Consider the following 23,420-nt stretch of genomic DNA (forward strand, 5'->3'; position numbering starts at 1 on the left):
TTTATGGTCTAGGAGAATTAATTTCGTAAATTAAAGAATCGATTAAGGATCCACTCCACAGTCGCAAGCAATGCTTTAAGAAGCGGGTCAACTGAGAATTTAAGCATAAAAATTGCACTTAAGTGTAATGGTACACGCAGCTGGGCAGTACTCCTTTAAAAAACACACGCACGAGGAATATGAAAATATGACGTGACGTCAGGCGTCGTCTTTAAATATTGATCTCGAGCGCTTGACTGCCGCAAAACCGCTCTTGTGAACTTTAGAAAGACACAAGCATGAGCTGAGCGGAGACGGGGCGAGCAATGCGCGGTTTCGCGTTGGGAACTTTGGAGCAAAATGTGCCTTTTAGACCAGGAATATGAGATCTCCAAAACGGATTCTATTTAGTAAGATGCTGTGTCACATTACCAGGTCAAACAAAGGGATTACTTTGCAACACTATATCAACACAGAATCAAGTCCGTTGCTGAAGAGGTGATCCAACGTTCAAAAGTGACGCGACGCGACGCTGAAACTAAAGAGCGGTGGAATAACGTTTGTTTTTGCTGATGTGGAAACTTTATCTTGTTATCGATAGCCTACCTGTTATCCTCAGACTTTCTGTCATCGTATGTATCCGGTCGGAAATATTAACTAGCCTTTTCCCAAATGAGATGTAAATTCGCGCCGTCGGAGTTGATGGGGAGCACGAGACAGCCAGCACACCTCACAGAGAAACTTACGGGGAAAAACATGCCGTCTTTTCATCCATGGAGACATGGCATATAGGTTCCTGTCCAGCCGAATCGTGCCATCCTCAAACAGATTAAACAGAAGATTTATTTTTATATTCACTATCTCTTTGTCTTTCACGTATCTATGCTACAGCATCCTCTTCTGCTCCGGTACAATCATGCCTAACCAGAGATTGGAGGAGCACCGCTGCGTCCATCTGAAGAACATGGGGAGTAAAAAACTTTTACAGAAGTCACATTATTGCACTATATCAGCGAAAGCGAGAGTTATCTCGGACGAGACGAGGGCTGTGGGTCTCTTAAACCTTACTGGCAACCAAAGCAAACATTCAGCCTTTCAGAAAACAAAAGATGTGGTAGATCACAAGCAGAGTAATAACAGCAATTCGCCAAAATACGGGAATAAGAAGTTGCCCAATGCACTTATAGTAGGCGTTAAGAAAGGAGGCACCAGGGCGGTGTTGGAGTTCATCCGGATTCATCCAGATGTTCGAGCTCTTGGGACTGAACCACATTTCTTTGATAGAAACTATGACAAAGGATTTGACTGGTACAGGTAGGTTTCTTTTCTGGCATTTTGCATTATGGTTTTGCATTCGAAATTTCATTATAGGCATTATACAATTCACCATTGTATTATACGGAAAAAAACTTGTAACAGTTTCTATTTAAAATTTATCACAAAAGTGCTATTGTACTGAAAATTAGTAATCACAGTCATGCAGATATTCAGAATCACAGCACAACTGTAAGAGTAATATTATTAATAATAATTTAATTAACATTGAGTATCATGCATTTCTGACAAATACTGTTTTGCTAGTTTGTATGTTCTTTTCCAACAATGTAAATAGTTTTTAAATAAGTCGAGGCTTAATCTCAATGTGTCATAAAGCAGCACATAGACTAAAATCCTAATAGGAATAGTTCGTGGAGTGGCACAAATTTTACTTTTGCCGCTCAAAAGGTTTTGTAATCGCTCACAAACAAACAAACAAAAACCAACTCAACTGCATTTTTCTTAAAACCCACTCCTTGCTCCAAGCCAAAATCACATTGTCCCCAATACTGTTTGCAAGAAAAAAGAAAAAAGGAAAAAGAAAAAACCTGCTCCATGCAAACTTCAAACTACTCACATACTCTGGAATGAATACAGACAAAATGAGTGATACATGTAGCCAGATTTTTCAGTTTTACTCAATGAGCATTCTTGGAATGCAATTGGCCAAACAAATTACTCAACAACATTATACAAAATATGTTTTTATTTAAAAAAGAAATTCAGTATTAACTATTTGTGTGGCAGTACTGCTGTTAAATTGTTGATATAAAAAAAGCAAATTAATTAAATTCAATCATATGAATTCAAGAGCTACTCAAACTCAAACTCAATTAAAAAAAAAAAAAAAAAAAAAAAAAAAATTAGGTAAAACATTTTTTTTTAAATGCACAAATTCTAAAAAAAGAACTGCCTAAACTTGTAAAATGTCATAAAGGTGAGATCAGCAGGGTGCAAAAATGATGAAAACTGCCTTTTTGCAGTGGCAGTTAGACAAGAGCTGAAAACTCGAAATGCTGACAAGGAGATGTTAGCAGTAACTCATACTGAGAGAGCAGGAATGATAGCGTTTTGGCCAGAGACCCAGAGCGGAGTGACAAAGAGTGATTGCAGTGTTTGGTTTTAGGGGGAAAATATGCAGATAAAGGCCAATGGATCTCTTTCAAGAGTAAACCTTCCATAAACCCTGCCAGGGAAAGGCATGGATCATATTGATCAGATGGCAGATTAAAATCAACTCCTTCCTTCCTTCTTCCCTTTCTACTGATGGGCTGCCTTTCAAATAACCATAGGGGAGCCGTTCGACTGTGTGAGAAGTCTGTGTTGATTCTGTAGGCGTGTAGTAGGGCTGTGAAGAAGGGGTCTTTGGGAGACAATATCACCCCTCCCTCTTCTAGCACAGCATCATCCTGCAGCTCAGCTTCAGTAATTACACACACACATCACATCCCAGCTCAGACAGGACAGAGAGATCGTAAAAGAGGACTCCCTGTGGGCCATGTCCAAATGTGAGGGGAGAAATCCATAGGAGCCAGCGCATACCTGTGTGAGAGCAACTCTACAGCCATTAGCAGGTGTTGCGGTTTGTTCAGCCTGCTCGTCGTCTGGAAACCACAATAAAACACACTTCCCCTCTGCTTGCGCTCGTTTAGGGGCAACTCCACTCACCCACAGAATACTGTGCTTAAATCAAGCGGATGTGTTTGTGAGACATGTGGATCGATGCTAGTCTCTTGTATTTGGACATGGGGAGAAAAAGATGTAAGGAGAAAAAAAAAAGCCAGGATAAAGGGGAGATGAAAAGGAATTGTGTGGTGCAGTATGACTACTAAACAAACAAATGGCCACAAACAAGCTATTAATAGAGTATAGATTATTTAGCCAACTACAGTTAGATGAACCTATTATACAGTAGTTGTTGAAGCTGGGAAAAGTTGTGTATGGCTATGCTGGTAATTAAGTCATAAATCATAAGTTGCTGGAAACAGATTATTTTAAGTGTTAAGTTAAGACCAGTGTAAGGTTTCTGCCACAGCTTCCCTAAACTAACTGTATTGGTGATTACCAAAACCATTTTTCATGTTTCTCTAGTGGTTTATCCACCAGTATGTGTAAGCTTTTTAGTCAAGGTAGTATTTCTAATGTTAAATTATTGTTGTTATCTGTGAATTTACTGGTTTACAAGAAAGACAGACAAATTGCTAAAGCATTTTATCATTATTATTATTATTCAGATCCCCAATTACAGTCAATAAAAACATAGACTGTGGAAAAATACATAAAAACATATGGCCAAAGTAGGCCATACAAAATATTAAGTTATTATAAGACAATTTAGTTGTTTCAATATTTGTGTTTTCCATTTATGTCAGTTGACTATATATGTATTAGCTGCAATTGGGTTTTGAATAAAAAAAAAACTAATAAAGTGCTTTACACATCATTTTTCTGCTTTTTTCTTGTAAAACAGTAAAAAAAAAAAAAAAAAAAAAAAAAAAAAAAAAAATATATATATATATATATATATATATATATATATATATATATATATATATATATATATATATATATATATATATATATATATATATATATATATATATATGTATATATATATATATATATATATATATATATATGTATATATATATATATATATATGTATATATATATATATATATATATATATATATATATATGTATATATATATATATATATATATATATATATATATATATATATATATATATATGTATATATATATATATATATATATATATATATATATATATTGTAAGGGAAACAGGTCAATTTAGCTCAAAGGGAATCATTTAAGATTTTAAAGGGAATTTGAACAGAATCACTGTTTCACGGCTGCTCACGGAGACGCGCCTGCGGTTCAGTGAACGAGCCGTTTAACATCAAATCTGCGCTGGATACTAATATCCAAACTATAGTGAAAACACTATCAATTAGCACAGTAACAAGATCGACAGTTTAAGACATTAACTTGTAAGCACAAAACACAAGATACTTCTCTTTTCAATATGAATAAGGCTTTATTAGATAAATCTAAGACATATAAACTAATCTAACACATAAACGCACGCACACACACATTCACACAAGTTGCAGGAAGGTCGAAAGTTAGGGAAAGATGAGTTTAAGAGAATGGAAATATGGAATCCCAAGTTTACAGCAATACGTTAAATTGCATAGACATGAACAACCATCAATCACGTAATTAGCGCTCGCATTGAGTTCCTCAATGGGGTTAAAATTATATTAGATACACCAGCACAACAAATATCTGGGAATACGTTGCCTTCGTTTGCTGTGAAAGGGACTCCAGTTGAAAGGGGTATCCCGGTGTCGCTGATTGGCTGGAAGTTCAGTAGTGGCTGAAGTGACGTCTTGGGAAGCCCGTGGTTGGGCGTTGGCTGAAAGTGCAGAGTCGTGTTCGCTGGTTGAAGTTGAATGGACGTTACAAAACTTAACTCAGAACACGAAACTCTCAAACGGAAAAGAAAAGAAATAAAGTTTGACGAGACTAGGTTGTTTTCTTTCTCATCGTGGCATAGTAGCAGCAGGCAGGCACGCTGGAACCGCGCTCAAAGAACATTGATGACTAACCGCATGACTAGATGCTAAAAGCTAAAGCTAGGTAGCAAAGCTACAAGCTAAAAGCTAAGAGCAGGCATGACTGATAGCACGAGCAAGGCTGGAACTAAAAGCAGACTAAAAGCCCGCATGACTGATAGCACAAGCAATGCTAGACTAAAAGCCGACATGGCTAATAGCAGCAGCTAGACTAGAACTAAAAGCAAGATTTAATCGTGTCCAAAGTTTTTAAACTTCCTTGTTGGCCACCCCTCAAATGTTGCCTTGACCAATCAGATATGTTCTTGGGGTGGGTATCATAAATCATTTGTTTATCTTACCAAGCATGTGGTTCTTGCCTCACAGGGTCTAATTTTGGACATGATTCCTATAACACGATTAATATATATTTTACAAATAAATGATTGTCAGGACAATATCAAGCAAGAAAATGCGATTATTTCAATACTAGACATGACTAGGTATCCTATAGTTATCAAAAGACATACACAATAAGTGATTATACATGATAGTCAAATGTGTGGGTTACACGTAAATGAATATGGAGTTAAGCAATGGAATGATTCATTCATAAGTCTTTTTTTTGAGTTCATTCTGGTCCATATATAATGTATAAAAAGGGTTTCTTTGCCATTCTCTGGCAAAGGACTTTTCTGTGAAGACAAAGGTTTAAAGCCCTTCCCCCTTAGGAATTTCAGTCTGGTTCTTCTGGGTGGGGGGAAGTCAATGCAAGTATTTAACTTGATCTCCTGGGTTTACATGTGATGTCCAGCGTTGCATTTCAATCACGAACAATAAATTTGACAATCTCTTCTTCGAATTAAAATTGTTAATAATTGTTCTATTGGTGTTAATGTTGAAAGCTGTTGTGTGAACAAGTTGGTTGGTTGGTTATCTTGCTTGGTTCTTGTGGCACTAGAACTGATTTATGACTTCCTGAGGAATTCAGCTCATGTTTCAATGCACACAGCTCTGATAGACTCTTTGATTTGTCTGATTCGACTCATTTCTGCTACAATATATATTACTGTTTTACAAGAAAAAAGCAGAAAAATGTGTAAAGCACTTTATTATTTTTTTATTCAAAACCCAATTGCAGCTAATACATATATAGTGTATATATATATATATATATATATATATATATATATATATATATATATATATATATATATATATATATATATATATATATACCAACAATAATTATATTTTAGCATTACAAATACTACTGTAACCACCAATAATGTTACTTTAAAGGAGCTGTGGCACAAACTTGCATTGGGTGGTATTCACATTAATACACACACACACACACACACATTGTATACACATAATATATCATGCCTGTAAAAAAGCACACATTAACAAGTAAATACTCAGCTTCTCTTATTCTCACACTAAGAAACTCATCAATACTATTTGTGGATGGGTTAATTAAAATGCCACAGAGGCCAAGACACTGAAACAGTCCCCGTAATCCTCACTGAAGCCATTTTATTTTAGCCACTGACATCTTGCAATAAGAGGACCAATAAGGGCTGCAATAAAGGTCAGAAGTAATGAGAAAGATGAATTGGCTGATTAAGTCAAAAGTTCCTTAAAAAGCCCTTTAATAATGTGTTTTAGAGTCTTGTTTTTCATTTGACTTCAATCTTTGTCTTGGCAAGGCCCATTCATTAAATTCACATAGCGTTTTTGGTAATACCCCTGGGTTTTAACAAGAAATTGCACTAGATGACTGAAAAGCTACAAAGTCCTTGCTAGAAATAATAAGATCTCTGGCATAGATTTAAAAAAAATTAAAAAGCGCAAGGTTTCTGGACAATTTAGTTAATTGTTGAGTTTTGTGTGCTCTGCCACTACTAAAAAGTGTAAGAGAGAGAATGTAATGCATATGCGGCGATGCTCATTACTTTATTTTTAGAATAGACAAGAATCCTTACGGCCTCATTTGTTGAAGGCGGACCTGTTTTCCCTTTACGAGTTGACACTCGTGAGCCTGCTGATGTAGGCTTCATATTCCAGCGATTCATCAAATCAAACAAATATGCAGCACTACACACCATCTTGACCTAAAAGGGCATCTGAATCCTATTGATTTCACTATAGTTGGAAGTTCTTCAAGCAGATTCCCTAAAATGTCCTCATATTGTACGAGATTTCTTTTAACATTTTCTAGAGCCAAGAAATTCCTCATGGTCCTCCATTAATTGGCACGAAGGGGAAAGGAGCAGCGAAACACAACAGTCAGGAAGGTTGACGAGGACAGAAAGCTGGACAGAGCTTATTTAACTGGGAAAACCGCACATTCCTCAATGCACATGAGAGGCCTTTCTGTTCCTCTGCATCACTAGCAGGAATTGCTAATATCAGCATGGTTCAGAGAATTGTAGAACTTCCTGTAGCATTAATTACCTACGCTGTTCAGTCTTGGATGTTCCCCAGCAGGAAACAGTAAGCTACTGAGATGGTTTGATTTGGTGATTTTAGTGTAAATTAGTCATTAGACATGAGTGCCGCTAGCAAGAGTGGCGAGTAAATAGGAGCTACTCTGAGACAGTGTGTCTAGCGATGGGAGTCCATTATGGGACTGACTGGATTAAGGATGAATGTTGAATGCTCTGAGTCACTCTAGAGACAAACCACAGAACCGCAGAGGAGCTGAAGGTGAGTGCTCAGATTCACTTAGAATACTTGAAGAGAAGCAGTCATCATATATTATCATACATTATGGTATTCCACTGGCCCTCTGCTGTGCAAATTAAATCGCGCATATACTGGGCTTATAAAACATATTTGCCACTTCACACATTTTGTGATACTCTGTAAAGCAAAGTAATGATGAATGCATACTTCTTGCATTTAATAAAATTCATGACCTTGCTTTTACGTATGTAGATTACAAAAAGGAATAAATTCAAAATAATTATTAATAAAATAAAATTTACGGCTTTTCTTTTATGCATGTAAATGACCCCTGAAGTCCTCTCTATACACTTTAACATGACTTGCAAACATCAGTCCAGCTAAGGAGTTTAATGTGCAGTGAAAATACACCTGTGTGTGGCAGAATACTCTCCAATGTCCAAATACAATCCCATTTCCAGGAAACAGGTGCAAAGACACACTTCACAAACCTGCCCTCATAGAAGAAAGTGAGAATAAATCCTTTGTAGGGAGAAGAAAAAAAAAAAGTTAACACCACTGGTTGTGTTTGGTAATAACCTAACCTAACGTTGCACATTAGAATATACTTTATATATATATTTTTTTTTTTTTTTGTGGATGCTTCTCATTTCACAAAGACGGGAAATGAATGGAGCTGCAGAAAAAAAAAAACTAATAATAATAATAATTATAGAGAGGAAAATGTGCTGCAGTCTGCTGAAGTACTGAGACTTGGAAGATGATTAATCTTCCAATAGGACAATGACCCAAAAATATACCAAAATATATAATAGTCACACTGGAGTGGAGAGAAAAGTTCACGCTCTAAAGGGGCCCAAATCAAAGCCACTCCAGATTAATTATATGCATCAGAAAAATGACTTGTTATTCATCAACAGTCCCCATCAAACTTGGAGCATCAGCAGTTTTCTCAAGGTTAACAGCCATGTTCTGCATCGCCCATCTCGACCGTAGAAAATAACAGCTGGAGTGAGGGAGAGGAATACTAATGGATCCAATTATGATCTATTTTTTATTTGTAGATTTAGATTTTTGCCTTTGACATCATAGAGCACTCTGTATCGATGTGGAAAACATCCAAGAGATTTTATGGTGCATATTTGGGCACCAGAGCAAGATATAGATACAATTTTTCACGTTTTTCAGGCTCCACTGCATAAATATAACCATTCCCCATTTTAAAATCAATTCACAAGTCAATGCATATTCACAAGCGCACCTTATGGGAGAAGATGGCAGTGGGAGATGGTGTGTAGTGAAGTTATTTGTCGCTTCTGAATGCCATTTTAGTCATGACTTCTTTGGGAATGGTTCCAGTGTCTGCCATTGTACACATCATCTATGACCATTACCGTTCAGTACTTGCACCAAGAAAATAAAAAATTAACACAATGTGTACACAAAGTATGTTATTTAAGGCCTCTTTTGTCATGCTATTGGACCATAAACATCTTGTTGTATAAAGTCATCAATGTGACAATTTGCAATGAAATTCTGTTTAGATCACACCTTAATGGATCATGTATGTGATGAAAAGCAGGTATTCAGCATTGTGTTTTTTTTGTATTTGTATTTTTTGAAATTTGCATTTCTGCCACATACTGCGTAAGCCTGCTTCTCATTATTCCATGGTAATGTTCCCATTATATCCTGCAGCTTTTCCAATGAACCCTTTAAACCAGGAGAGAAAAATAGCTCTGAGGAGGCAAGTAACCCGAATACAAACTTACACCAGGCTGGCATGCCATGACACAAGCATACATAGCTGGATGTCTATTTGAATACCAAACAGTCTGGATCTGATTTGAAACACTGACACAATTAACTAAAAAAAGGTGCATTTAGCTGGCCTCAGATTTGGGAGGCCATCTTTTTTTCTCTCTTTTTTTTTTTTCTCTTTTTTGTTGGTGGATCAGACCCATTCCCTATCAGACAATTGCTTTTCACTTCCACAACCTTCTGAACTGAGCAGTACTCTGTTTGTGGCTTTGAAATGAACAACAGCATATTGTGTTTTGAAAATTCCACTACAGGCTACAACAATAATATATACAGTATATATATATATATATATATATATATATATATATATATATATATATATATATATATATATATATATATATATATATATATATATATATATATATACAGTACAGACCAAAAGTTTGGACACACCTTCTCATTCAAAGAGTTTTCTTTATTTTCATGACTATGAAAATTGTAGAGTCACACTAAAGGCATCAAAACTATGAATTAACACATGTGGAATTATATAAATAACAATAAAGTGTGAAACAACTGAATATTTCATATTCTAAGTTCTTCAAAGTAGCCACCTTTAGCTTTGATTACTGCTTTGCACACTCTTGGCATTCTCTTGATGAGCTTCAAGAGGTAGTCACCTGAAATGGTCTTCCAACAGTCTTGAAGGAGTTCCCCGAGAGATGCTTAGCACTTGTTGGCCCTTTTTCCTTCTGTCTGCGGTCCAGCTCACCCCTAAACCATCTGGATTGGGTTCAGGTCCGGTGACTGTGGAGGCCAGGTCATCTGCAGCACCCCATCACTCTCCTTCTTGGTCAAATAGCCCTTGATGCCTTCCTTGTGACTCTACAATTTTCATAGTCATGAAAATAAAGAAAACTCTTTGAATGAGAAAGTGTATCCAAACTTTTGGTCTGTACTGTATATATATATATATATATATATATATATATATATATATATAATAAAATACTTACATTTTTCTGCATAGGAAAATAAATTTTTACAATAATGCATAAATCTTTCAAGACAGACCTCTTGTGTGAGCTCAGAGGTTGTTAGTAAATTGTATGTGCTTTTGTTAAACCACATTCATTCAATAATCATATTTAACAGCAGAATTCCTGGTGAAAAACTATCGTTACCCATGATACAGAAATTTCCAAAAATCAGATAATTGCAGGGAGCTAAGCATGGCAAAATAAATCTTTAAGCTACACCCAGTTCCACGAAGCACCACAAATTATGTTATCGAGTGGGTCAAAAATAATGTTTCTACAGATACAACCAAAATATGTAATTCTGTAATTAGCACCTCTGGAAAAAAAAGTGGGTGGGCACTAATATACTTTATTTAGTTATCAAGCACCAGAGTCTGATAGCTCCTCCCCCTCCACTACATGATAAAGACAGCTACAACAATTAGTTGCAGATACATTTTATTTTTTTATTATTATTATTTTTTGTTTAGTAAGTGAATCCTCCGTTTTATTTATTTATTTTTTCAGTAAGTATGAATACTGCTAAATTTATTTGCAAATTGGGACGCATCTATAGATATGATGGTTGTATTTGACTTCATATATATGTGATGTTGTGCATCGCGCCTTGAAATATGAGCGTTGGACCACCATGCTCTGAACTGAAGCCAGAATCCAGGGGACTTCGCCTCTTTGAGCTCTCCTCCTCCTCCCAGGGATGTGTCTGGTGTAAATGAGACCAAAAATACTGTGGCACTGCTAAGGAGCAAAAAGTTGTTTCAGTTCCAACAAAAATGAGTTTAGAGATTGACAAGTCTGGAACCTTTCATCTTTTTATAGTCTCTGTTGAGGAGTTCTTTGAGCAACTACACATGTCTGCAGACGCACCGCTCTGAATCAAAATACACTGTTTCCCGGCGAGGTGTACGGTAAAGTTAATTTATCATCGTGCAGCAGCCTTGCAGTCTATTTCAGGGCAGTCGATTGACTAATTGTTCACGTTCTTTCTGTCCAGATCAATAATACCAACAGATCTTTATTGTTTAATTTCATATGTTGCAATTACAGATTGACATAGCCTGACAATTTGTGACAGCAAGGGAGTCATTTGTAAATGCACACTGAACACGTTGTGTTGACAAATGTCTAGCAGAGCTTTAACATGTATAAATCATTAATAAAAAACTAAGGGCTAATATGAATGTGTGGCTGAAATGATAACACATTTTTAAGGTGTCATATTGAAGGAGATATTATTCATTCAAGTGCTGGTTTTAGTCGCATTACTACTGCCAGCACTGTTCACCTCCACCCACGGTATGATGTATGTGTGGATGGTTCATGGTTAACTCTTAATAGACTTTCTCTGAAGCAAGTTCCTGTTGCTGATTGGTCATTAATGGTCTGACATCCTCCCAAAAGATAATCTGAGCAGCTGAAATATTCATGATCTGTATTACAGTGATGGCAGAATTAAGCCATTAGCTCTTGCCAGGCCAGGCCAGGAAATGTACTGAAATTTGAAATATATCTGATCATTGTTCAGAGGTACAGTATTTTATGGTAAAATACAGACAATTATGGTAAACTACATAAACACTTAACTTCCCCCTGGCAGTGTCACAGAGTATGACGTGTCCTAACCAGATGTGATGCATGTAAAAAAAAAAAAAAAAAAAAAGGTATATTCATGTCAATAAGAGTTTTTTTTTTTTTTTTTTTTTTGTCCTAACCAGCCATAATGAATACTCCACCAGTGATGGGATTATATTTTATTTTGAATGGTTTCTTTTTCTGCAACGTCATGACTGACGGCTCAATGGTTTATTTCAGGTACTTGTGTGTTTTGTTCAATATTAAAATTGTTTCATTTCAATTTTGCATGAATTAAATAGCTATAATGAAAACAATAATAGATACTTTACCTTGCGTCCCAATGAGCCATGCAGTATACATCAGGAGACACATGCATTTCTAGTCTCAGCCTCAACAAAACCTTTTTGAGTTTTGATGCAAATGCTCGAGTTTTGAAACATGTCATTTTTTTCCTATTTTTACCTAAAATAGGATGGATCGGCCATTATTGAGCACTATAAATAAATGTAATGTCTGTTTCATTCATACTGGAAGCCAGAGGGCGCCCTCATGCAGAAACTTCACATATGCAACATAGAAGTAATAGAACTTATGAGGTTCCAGGAAATCCCTAATATGGACAAAGGATTCCAGCTATCACTATGAAGATATAAATGCTTTGAATGATGTAACATGAAGACAATAACCACTAAGCTGCAATAATATATGGTTTGCCTGTGTTTTTCAAGCCATCTCCGGTATTTTTTAAATTATAATTAAGTTTATTTGTAATCCACTGATAAGCGATGCATTCAAAGTATGCACACATTTATGCTCATATTTTTGGTTTGTCATTTATAATATTTCAGTGAAAACCTTCATCTAAACATAAAACACACAAAACAAATCCTACTGACTGCTGTCTTCCTGTATTAGTGGGCAAAACTTGGCCAGAAAAAGCTGCAAACTCAGTTCATGCCATTTGAACAAGTCAGGCTATGCAAGACTAATGAACTACCCACTTCTAAATGTTTCCAGCAACACTTTTCAGCAATGTTTGTTCTTAACATGTTGGAAATCATGCAAATGCTTTGTTGACAAGGTTTGTGTAATAATAATTAAAAAAAAGAGAGAAACTAATATGACCAAAAAACTCTGATCAAAATCCCTTCAAAGTGAACTATGATACTCTGTACAAACAATATGACTCTGATTACTGATTACTCTGATTACTGTTACTCTAATATAATCACTAGTTTAGATTAACTTGATTAAACATAATAGCAAAATGAAGCAGGAAAAGTATTAAAGGAATTAAGTATAATATTACCAAGTGCTGAAAAACTATAAAAAGACAGAAATAGACAGTAAATAAAAATAAATAAATAAACATAAGACCATTTACGCCTTAATGCCAAAAGATTCATATAACAGAGACATTTTTGACAAATGTCTTGGCACTTTATACAACTCCTAGCATACTGTATGAAGATCCAAATGAAACACTAAATCAAGTGGAAACTGCATGATAAAATACGTAAAACAGCTCCCGACTAAACCCTAAAGCAAATGAAGCCATTGATGTTAGCCTCCTCCCTGAAAAGACCTAGGAACAGGATATTGTTAACTGGGATGGACTCATTAAGAGTGTCAGCGATGACAAGCATTTGAACTCGGAGAGGAAATGAGGCTTACTGTCTAAATTGCTGTGAGCATATGGCCCTGCAGCTTTGTCATAATGATTGATGCTATTCATTTGAAATACCAATCAGATCAGCACTTGCACCAAAATGGTTGTGCAATCCTCAATCCCGCCATAAAGCACTTTAATTAACACAATGCGGTTTAGATTAATTAAACAGAAATGGAACATAACTGCCCAGTTAATAATTGCATATGTAGGTTTATGCAAAGCTTAAGCTGATACAATACTGCAGATATTCTGAGCATGCATATATTATATAAACATGCCCAGTTTAAATGTAATGCCTTCGGACTGAGTCATTCGATTTCTATATCAGGTTCTGTAGAGGAAGTGGACAGCATGCTGAAAACAATTTTCTGTACACCTGCGTCACACATAAATGGACTAAAATGCAAAAGAGGGAAGTGCAAATAGCCTTACGTGCATGAAAGCATGAAACACAAGTGTAAAAGAAAAAATACTTTATTCCCAGTCCTACTAACACAGCATCAGCGTTTAGTATATCATATTGACTCCACATCCAAAACTGACCTCTTCATCAGACATTGGTAGTCATTTCTATGAATCAAAATGCTGCACTTATAAGTTCCAAATTGAAGTGAAGGTTCAGGGATACAAAATTAAAAGAATGCAACATTAAACAGCAATCAAAGCACAAAGTTGACTATACTCTAGCTGCGCTGGTTTCCCCAGTCAGTCTGAACTTTTAGAAAAATCCTCATGAGGTTGCATCAGAACCGTGTATAATGATGTGTGTATATATATATATGAAGAGTTTGGTTCCAAAATGCAATAAATCCATTTTGATTGAGTAAAAATGTGCTTTCTTTACCAATAAAATGTCAAGATGAAAACCACTTTTTTTCTGTTTCAAACATTCACATAGCATCTTTAGGTTATACTTACATTAAAAATTGTAAAGATTTTTTTCAAAGATTTATAATAAATTCTTAATATTTTTTCCCCACAAAATTATACTTTTTTTTTCTTTTCAAAATGCAATTAATCCACTGATGAAAACTGATGAAAATACACAACATAGTAAGTTGATCCACATATGATAGCCTCTGAACTTGGTCAATACTCATCTTATATAAAGGCACTGGACTAAAAAACATTCATCAAACAGCGCTTCCAAAATGAATTAAACGGGTCATCTTGTTAATGCTATAAATTAATTACAGCAATTAAAATTTAATCATGAACAAGAATATGAACAACATCACATCCCAAAATTAAATTTCCTTTTTACTCATATTCCAAAAGTGCATTCTTCTTTGCCATGTTACATTCAGTTAGTTGACTAGTGCTATGTGTTGTATTAACAAAAAACATAAATGGCATTAATAAAAACACTAACACTTAAAAGTTACGCAATATTGCATTCATAATCGAATGCGATTCATCTATTGAACACGATGTAACGTAGCATAAGCATCTGATTGTATGATGAGTCCCAGTGATGTACTGTACATGAAGAAGAGGAGGGGTCCAAGAATAGATCTCTGAGGAATCCCTGTGACCAGATGATGTGCTTTGAATATCTTCCCTCCCCAGGCATCCATCAAAGACCTACCTGTGAGATAAGATTCAAACCAGAGAAATGCACAGAGTTCCTGTGATGTCCAGTAATGAGAGAGTGGTTTGAAGAATTTGATTATTCACAGTGTCAAATTAATGTTTATGTCCAGCTGGTTATTCTGTGAAGCCTCTTATTTAACTGAGGTGCAAACCTTAGTAAATCTCCTTACATGATTAATTTAAATACTCTGCAGTATTAAAAATATAAATTCTAAATTTTGCATCTGAAAGGGAAACTCCAACAAATGCATTTTTTTTAAAATGTGTGTCTTTAGTAAATCCAGACAGTAGTTTTTTTGTTTTTGTTTTTAAATGGCAAAAGAGGGTCTGTGCAGGTTATTTGTAAATCCAACACTAAATCCACACTTTACGTACAGTACGAATACAAATAAGATCACATTGGCACCTCACTGTCACAGATGCGCCTCATTTGTACAGTATCACTCACCCGAATGCTTTCTGAATATTGTGCCAGTGTGAAATCAGACACAATATTAATTTATTTACAAAAGTTGCCAAAACCACATCATCTTACAGTCTAAATAGGCTGAAATCCTCAAACCATCCATGACTAGAATGAGATTAGATGTTTCCTCGACATCCTGTGTCCCTTTACTGCAAATGTGCACTGTCATCTATGACAAACAAACTGCAATGTGTAGAACACAAATGTGGCACTTTATACAAGAAAGAAAAAAGTCATCTCAGCATGCAGGTTAGACTGAAGCATTTTCTTAATCAGAATCTATGCCCTCGGTAGGAAAGGGCATATTGGTTTGAGCTTAGCACTTTTGTTTAGTTTTTTGCGTTTTATTGTCCAGGTCATAGTGTGGCCCTAGAACAGACAAAAGTAGACAAAAGGCCTGCAGGAGACTTTTAATTTGAGAGGATATCTTTAGGTTGGTGGTATTAATATGACTCTGGCTGATGCAATTTACAGAGCTTGTTCTCCAGAGCTCTCACGACCTTGTCAGCAGATCCCAGACATATCATAAGAGCTGTCTGGCTCTCTGAGAACTTCTCTTCAGCAGAAAAGACAACAGGAGTAAATTGTGCTCTGGCAGACAATTAACAGCAGCGTTACTTTCAGATGTAATATCAGACCTTTGCCTGATGTCATTGCTCATTTCTCTGAGGTGGTGGATCTGTTGGCATTAAGTAGTGCCTAAGCCCCTTGATGAATTAGAATGTCAGTTTGCATTAAAAGTGAAAACCAGTGTTACCAGACATCAGGATATGCTCCATTATGTAGACATGTGTCTACAGACACAGTGATCTAATAAACGAAGGATTTGGAAAAATACAAGGCTGAAGTTAATATTTCAATGAAACTGGGAATGTTCGGTTTCAAACTGGCAGTAATTGTTTTATGTCTTATTTGTATATGATAGAAATTCAATTAGGAATTAATTTTCTTTAATTCTGCAAGAGACTGACTTCAAAGTTAATTCAATAGGAAAAGATAAAAATGTTTCCTTTGCTGCACCATGATAAGTGCATTAATTATGTAATTGCAGAGGAATTATGCCAGTGATTAAAATGTTTAATTTTTTTGGCACTCTTGCTGTTGCTATTAGGATCATTCCTATTACAGGGCACTTTTTGGACTTCATGTACACATTCGTTCCTAGTTTAACATCTTTTGATGATCCTGGATCAACATTAATGTCCAAAAAAATTAAATAACTTAATATCCCTAAACCTAACCCTATCAATAATTAACTTCTAAATTCAGTGTGAAATGATAACTGATTAACAAAAGTGTAGAAGCATCAACCCTGATTGTAAGCCTAGAAAAGATATTTCCTGAAAAGTTATATCTCAATTCTGATTGGTTGATTAGAATGTTGTTCCAGGATCAACAAGGATGTTGATCCAGGAACATGTAATGTACTTGGTGAAATCACACACATTTTACTTTTACATTGTCTTTTTATTCAATGCAAAAAAAAAAAAAAGGGCAAAGGTTGGTTAATGGCTGGTTAGAATGCATTTTCCATACAATGATGTAGCTCGCTGCTAGTCCAGCTGTTTTCTGAAAGCATATAAATCCTCATTCAAACCGTGTTGGTTCAACAATATAAAACTGTTGTTAAAGATGTCACACTGGTGTTAACTGTGTTAATTCATTAGTTTAGAATCAAATCAAAAATGAATTAGTTCAAGAACAAATTCCTGTACGTAATGAACATGGCATCACAGGACTGCTCATATTCTGAGCCATGAGCTATACTCACATGCAAATTCTTCAAAAATAGTGCTAATATTCGCTTGACAAACTAAAAGGCATAACATTTCATTTTTGTTTTTATGAAAATGCTGTGTTGTTTCAACCCAATTTTTTGGTCAAATATTGAGTTAAATTTCAAAATTTCATCCAGTGGTTGGGTTAGTCCATATTTGGGTTGAAACAATACAGCATTTTTTAGAGAACTCTTAAAAGTGCCATTTTACTTCAACTTAGCATCAATTTTTCAGTGAATGATTAAGTCATATAGCTTTGTGGCTCAGGTGATTGCCTCAAAAAAAAAAAAAAAAATAGGTAACACCTATAAGTTGCTTATTGGCATGCATATTACTAGAATATTAGCCATGTATTAGTGCTAATGTGAACATATTTGTGTGAACATATAATAGTGAACATATTAATGCCTTATTCAACTTGACCTTATTCTACATCCCTAATCTTACCCAATACCTAACAACTATATTACTAACTATTAATAAGCAGCAAATTAAGAATTTATTGAGAGAAATGTCGTAGTTAATAGTTAACAAGTGTTACCTGGTTTAAAGTGTTACCGAACATTTTAAATTGTGTACTTCTGGCTAGTCATTGGCCAGCTGACTAACTACAATTGAGATGAATGATAATACTTACAGCTAGTTTTCCTCAGGCATTATTTAGAGCTCCTTAAATTAATTATGATTTATTTTTTTATTTAAAGTGAAAATTAAGTGAAGCTCTAACAAACCTCGCCTTCTGCTGCTTTTCACAATCTTTTCTTGTTACCATCCAGCTTCTTGTCTGCATTAGACGCCAGAAAACAAATCTTTCAAAAAATGTTTTACAAAGTGCCAGGAACTTTATGGCTACTTCTCTGGCTAGTCTTCACTGTGGACCCAACAGTACACTTCTGTGCACCACTTTGCAATTAGCACTTCTCTATTCCAGCTTTCAGCTAACTTAACCTTCACTCTTCTTGTTAAATGAGTTTTCTTCTAAAAGACCTGACTCTTATGTAAGCAACAGAGCACCTTCTTGCCCCCATCTCAAGACAGCAGATGAGAGGCACATCAGTGATGTGATAACAGGCAGAATGGCAAATTCGTGCCATCTTTTGATTTTTGAAAATGCAATTAATCAAAGAACCATAAATACAGAGGTAGGCAATGGCATAAACACTAAATAAATTAGGGTTTGGGCCAAAGAGTTTCTTTTAATAAATATTGAAAGAGGACACTCAGTTCTAAAGAAATTTATTTTCTGTGTAATTTAATAATAATTGCACACCAAAAATTCACATAATAAAAATCAGTATTCACTGAGGAAAATTATAGTGCACATCGTTTGAGTTTAATAAAGCATAAACTCTCCCTTAGCAATGCATGAAAAAGTGATAGAGTTTTCAGGTAAAATGAAGTCTGGTGTTACAAAAAATAAGAGAGTCAGAAAAAGATTTTTTTTCTGAGTGCATTTTTGATGAATGGATGGATTTCTGGAAAGAAATACAAGTTTGACTATGTAACTGAAGTATGCATTGCATCAGTATTAGTCTGTAATTGGTGCTATGCATTCAAACACACAGTAAAGTTGTTTAGTGGGTGAAGCTCCATTGCAAGATTAATGGTTGCCTTTGGCCCTGAACCACTAAGGCTAACAGAGACACCCTGGCCAGCACCGCACCATTTATAAATCAAGCTAAATGGATCAATATTTTCAGGACTATGGAGGTAAAGTATAGCAACTCCTGCTTTAGGAAAGCCCATTATGAATGGGGGATGAGTCACAACTTGTGGAAACCTGAGGTTATTCTCTGACCCCTGTGTTCCATACAGTAAGACGGTCAATATAACTTCCATCTTTATTAGAGTCTTTCGCTAAGATTGAAATTCTTAAACCCTCACTAATCCTGTCTTATAGCTGTAATTCTCAATTTAATGGATGAATGCTGATGTAATCACATTAAAAGTTCCTTTATAGCTCTGGTTTAATACTGCCTCGGAAGAAATGTAGCAAATTTCTCATTAATTAGTTAATGTTGATACCTTATAAGTTTACTTGATCAATCATAAACAAAAGTACATTAGCAGGGAATATTTGTACAAAATATTTAACAAGACTCATTTATATGTTTGTGTGAATATTATTATTATTATTATTATTTTATTTTGCCTTCATGCCAATTTTACTGATTCAGTGATGGAGACAGCACAGTGAATGTTGCAGAGAAGGGAAAGAATACATTTAGAAAAAAAAGGTTTGAGCTTATATCTAAAAAAAAAAAAAAAGTTTAAAAATGAGATTATCCATGTATAACAATAGCATGCATCTAGAAAAAAGTGCATTATGGTCTGTAATTCCAAATGTCAGCGAAGCCGAACACTCAAACTAGCTTAACATGTGAGAGTCTTCTGACTAGCTAAACGGTAACATCCTGCATTCAGATAGCAATGCCTAGGACTGTCGCAGAAACGGACATGATATCTCAAGACACCTCTTTTAGTGATATCTGTCAGGTAAGAGGGAATTTTCTGCATGCCGATCCATAAAAATAGTACTTCACCGTTAATACACTCAACTCCTTCAAAGAGGTTGACGGGGCAGCAGATCTCTGCTACAACAACAGAACTGTGACCGAGTGGATATCACTTTACGTAGTTCATCGGTTTAAGTCAGAACCAATTTAAAGCTGGACTCAATGGTTTCGGGAAGAAACTTGTGAAAATAATGACCTATTTTGGATGTCCCAGATTTGCCAAAGCCTTTCTCTCTATTGTGCATCTGTAATGCAGGTGATGGTGATTTATGAGCAGGAGTAAAGGATGTGCCTGAGATTTGATAATTCCCCCATACCCTTCAGCATCACACTCACCCAAGAGATAAGAGACTAGAAATATTGCCGGCGAGTATTAAAACCTCATGTGTGTGCTCTGATTATTTTGTCACTTTCTGTAACTGAATTCCTATTTGTCATGCTGGAGTCTATACTAATGTGAGGGGTGACCACGTTCCACAAGCTATCTCGCTTTTTCCTCTCAAGGCTGTGAAAAGAAAATGTCAGGGTTGCTTATATAGTTTCCTCAAATAAATGTGATTAAAAAAACAAATTCCACTCTCTAAGGAAATGCGAGTGGTGTTTTCCTTTTTTCCTGGTTTGCTGCCAAGGCTGCTCATATAAGGTATTATAGGTGAGTGGTTTTTAGCATGTTAATAAGTGATTGTTAGGTTATTGCAAGATGGTCACTTACGCAAGTAAAAAGTGTGGTTCCTACTTTTTGTCCTGATTTTATTTGCCAAATGTTATACTGCTTTGAAGAGCAATAGCACACCCCAACAGTTTAATGCATCTTTCATGACTTCAGGGGCATGAATAGGGAGTTGCGTGCTGAACTTGAATACTTGGGTTTGTGGTTAGTACTTTTGCTAAAATGGACAATAATAATAGCATTTTTTACCAAAACTTAAATTAATGCAACAAAAAAATTCTACATTTGTTGATTCAATTTACATTTTTTAAGTTGCATTATATGACAATATTATTTTGATGAGTTCTATTGACATAATGTTGATCATTACATCAACTTAAAATTGCAAATTAAACAGATTTATTTGTTTATTGATTTTATTATTATTATTATTATTATTATTAAGTAACTTCAAAAATTGGGAAGAGGATTTCTACTTCCTAGCATGGTTTTTATAGGACTGGATATGAAGAACTTTGGGAGAATATTGAAAGGAGAAAGGAGATTTAAGTTATTATTATTATCAGTAAAGGGAAAGACCTGTTAGTGTTTGCTGTTATGTTTGACATTTAAAAGAGTTTCTGTTATTCCATCTGTTGAATGCAAATTATTACCTTTCTCTAACTCAGTGTAAGACAAAAGATTAATGCATTTTAATGCACTCATTTTATAGCTTGAATGCAATGCAAGAAGCTGTGGACAAAAGGATCTGCCAAATGCTGAAATTAATATTTTGAAATATTTAATTATTGTTTTAATTAAAGCTTATTAAATAAAAATAAAAATAAAATAATGTAAAAAAATATATTGAACTAACAATGGCGATATTTTTAATATTTAATTATTGTTTTAATTAAAGCTAATTAAATAAAAAGAAAAAAACAATAATGTAAAAAATAAATTGCACTAAGAATGGGAAAGTCATGAGATCACTTACCAGAAAATGCATAAAAAGATGATAACTGCAAGTTGCCTTCAATAAATGCATCTGCCAAATGCCTGTATGGAAATATTTTTTTTTTCATCATAAGAATATATATTTTTATGTATTTATTATTGTTTCAATAAAAGTATAATAATTAAAAGATAATCATTTTATTTGTATTTTATTTATACATGCTATATTTTCATAAATTGTCTTACACATATTAAGCAAGAGTGCCAATGTCAATGTAGGTGGCTTAAATGGAAAACTAATGTTGTAAACCTTATCTACTTTATATAGTACATTCATTTTGATGAATATTTCTGTTTGTCTTTTCACAGAGGCCTTATGCCACGTACTCTGGACAGCCAGATCACCATGGAGAAAACACCAAGTTACTTTGTGACACGCGAGGCACCTCGGCGCATCTCAAACATGTCTCGCGAAACAAAGCTGATTGTAGTGGTGCGGAACCCTGTCACGAGGGTGATCTCCGACTACACACAGACCCTATCAAAGAAGCCCGACATCCCTTCTTTTGAGGAACTAGTTTTCAAGAACAGGAGTCAAGGCATCGTGGACACCTCCTGGAATGCTATCCGCATAGGCATGTACATCCTCCACTTGGAGAACTGGCTGCAATACTTCCGTCTATCGCAGATCCATTTTGTCAGCGGAGAGCAGCTCATCACGGATCCGGCCGGAGAGCTGGGACGGGTGCAGGATTTCCTAGGGCTCAAACGCATCATCACGGACAAGCACTTCTACTTCAACCGAACGAAAGGCTTCCCGTGCCTGAAAAAGCCGGAAAGCAGCAGCCAGCCCCGCTGTCTGGGCAAGTCCAAGGGCAGAACTCACGTTCAGATTGACCAGGAAGTCATTGAGCAGCTTAGAGAATTTTATAGGCCATTCAATGTGAAATTTTATGAAATGGTGGGTCATGACTTCAGATGGGACTGAGAGAGGACCTTAGTGAAACCGGCCTCTATCTTCTGACGAATGAATACATCTCCAAGGGATATTTCACTTAGAAATTTAAATTCTGTCATCATTTCCTCACTCTGATATTGTTCCAAAAATGTACGCCCGTTTTTCTTCTGTGGAACATAAATTCAGAAGAACATGCAGATAGCTTTTCTTCCAGAAATTCCCATGGACTGTACTGTCAGCTTTGCCATCAAAGGAATAAATTACATTTTAATATATATTAAAATATGAAAACAGCTGTTTTAAATTGAAATAATTAATTTTTTGCAAAGTTTTAACTATTGGCGAGCATAAGAGACTTACTTTAAATGCATTGAAAATCTTAACAATCTCAAACTTGTGAACATTTCATATATGTTTGGAGGGTGAGTTAATGATGACATAATTTTCATTTTTGGGGTAACTATCCTTTTGAACCAGTTTGCAGGACAAAAGGACAGAACAGAACACCTCAAACTAATTAAGACCCAGTGCTCTTAAAATATTAAAAAATATAAAATATGGGTAAAATACAAAGTTGTATGTACTGTAGCTCATTGCTTTTGACATGAAATGCTTGAATACATTTAGAACCCCTTAAACAGAATAAGTGAGAAGCTCTCGTTCAGTGCCACAGCTTTTAGCACAGCATTTGTTTTGTTCATTGCCCTCCCGTTACTGTTTAAAACACTCAACCAAGTTAATCTTGATATGAAATAGAAACCCGTAAAGCATACAGTGACTGATGAGGTGTGTCATTAAGTTTATCTCACAAAATGTAACAGAGGAAAACAAATTAAATGAATCATCATTTGTATTTATTTTTTTATCACTTTCATTCTCGGT

General features: G+C 35.3%; 1 protein-coding gene across 1 annotated transcript; it reads left to right on the plus strand.

Moving 5' to 3' along the window:
- Positions 1-313: 313 nt before the first annotated feature.
- On the plus strand, positions 314-23,420 carry LOC127952350 (heparan sulfate glucosamine 3-O-sulfotransferase 2-like). The gene is made up of 2 exons (XM_052550734.1): positions 314-1,293; positions 21,950-23,420. The coding sequence occupies exons 1-2, from the start codon at positions 761-763 to the stop codon at positions 22,566-22,568; spliced, it is 1,152 nt and encodes a 383-aa protein (XP_052406694.1). The 5' UTR covers positions 314-760; the 3' UTR covers positions 22,569-23,420.

This window comes from Carassius gibelio, chromosome A3 (genome assembly GCF_023724105.1).
Source record: "Carassius gibelio isolate Cgi1373 ecotype wild population from Czech Republic chromosome A3, carGib1.2-hapl.c, whole genome shotgun sequence".
Classification (NCBI taxonomy): Eukaryota; Metazoa; Chordata; class Actinopteri; order Cypriniformes; family Cyprinidae; genus Carassius; species Carassius gibelio.

Bases quoted from the DNA above. Each gene is read 5' to 3' on its own strand.
- LOC127952350 (XM_052550734.1), top strand. From the start codon at position 761: ATGGCATATAGGTTCCTGTCCAGCCGAATCGTGCCATCCTCAAACAGA. The intron at 1,294-21,949 runs GTAGGTTTCTTT...GTCTTTTCACAG, and splicing joins AAAGGATTTGACTGGTACAG to AGGCCTTATGCCACGTACTC.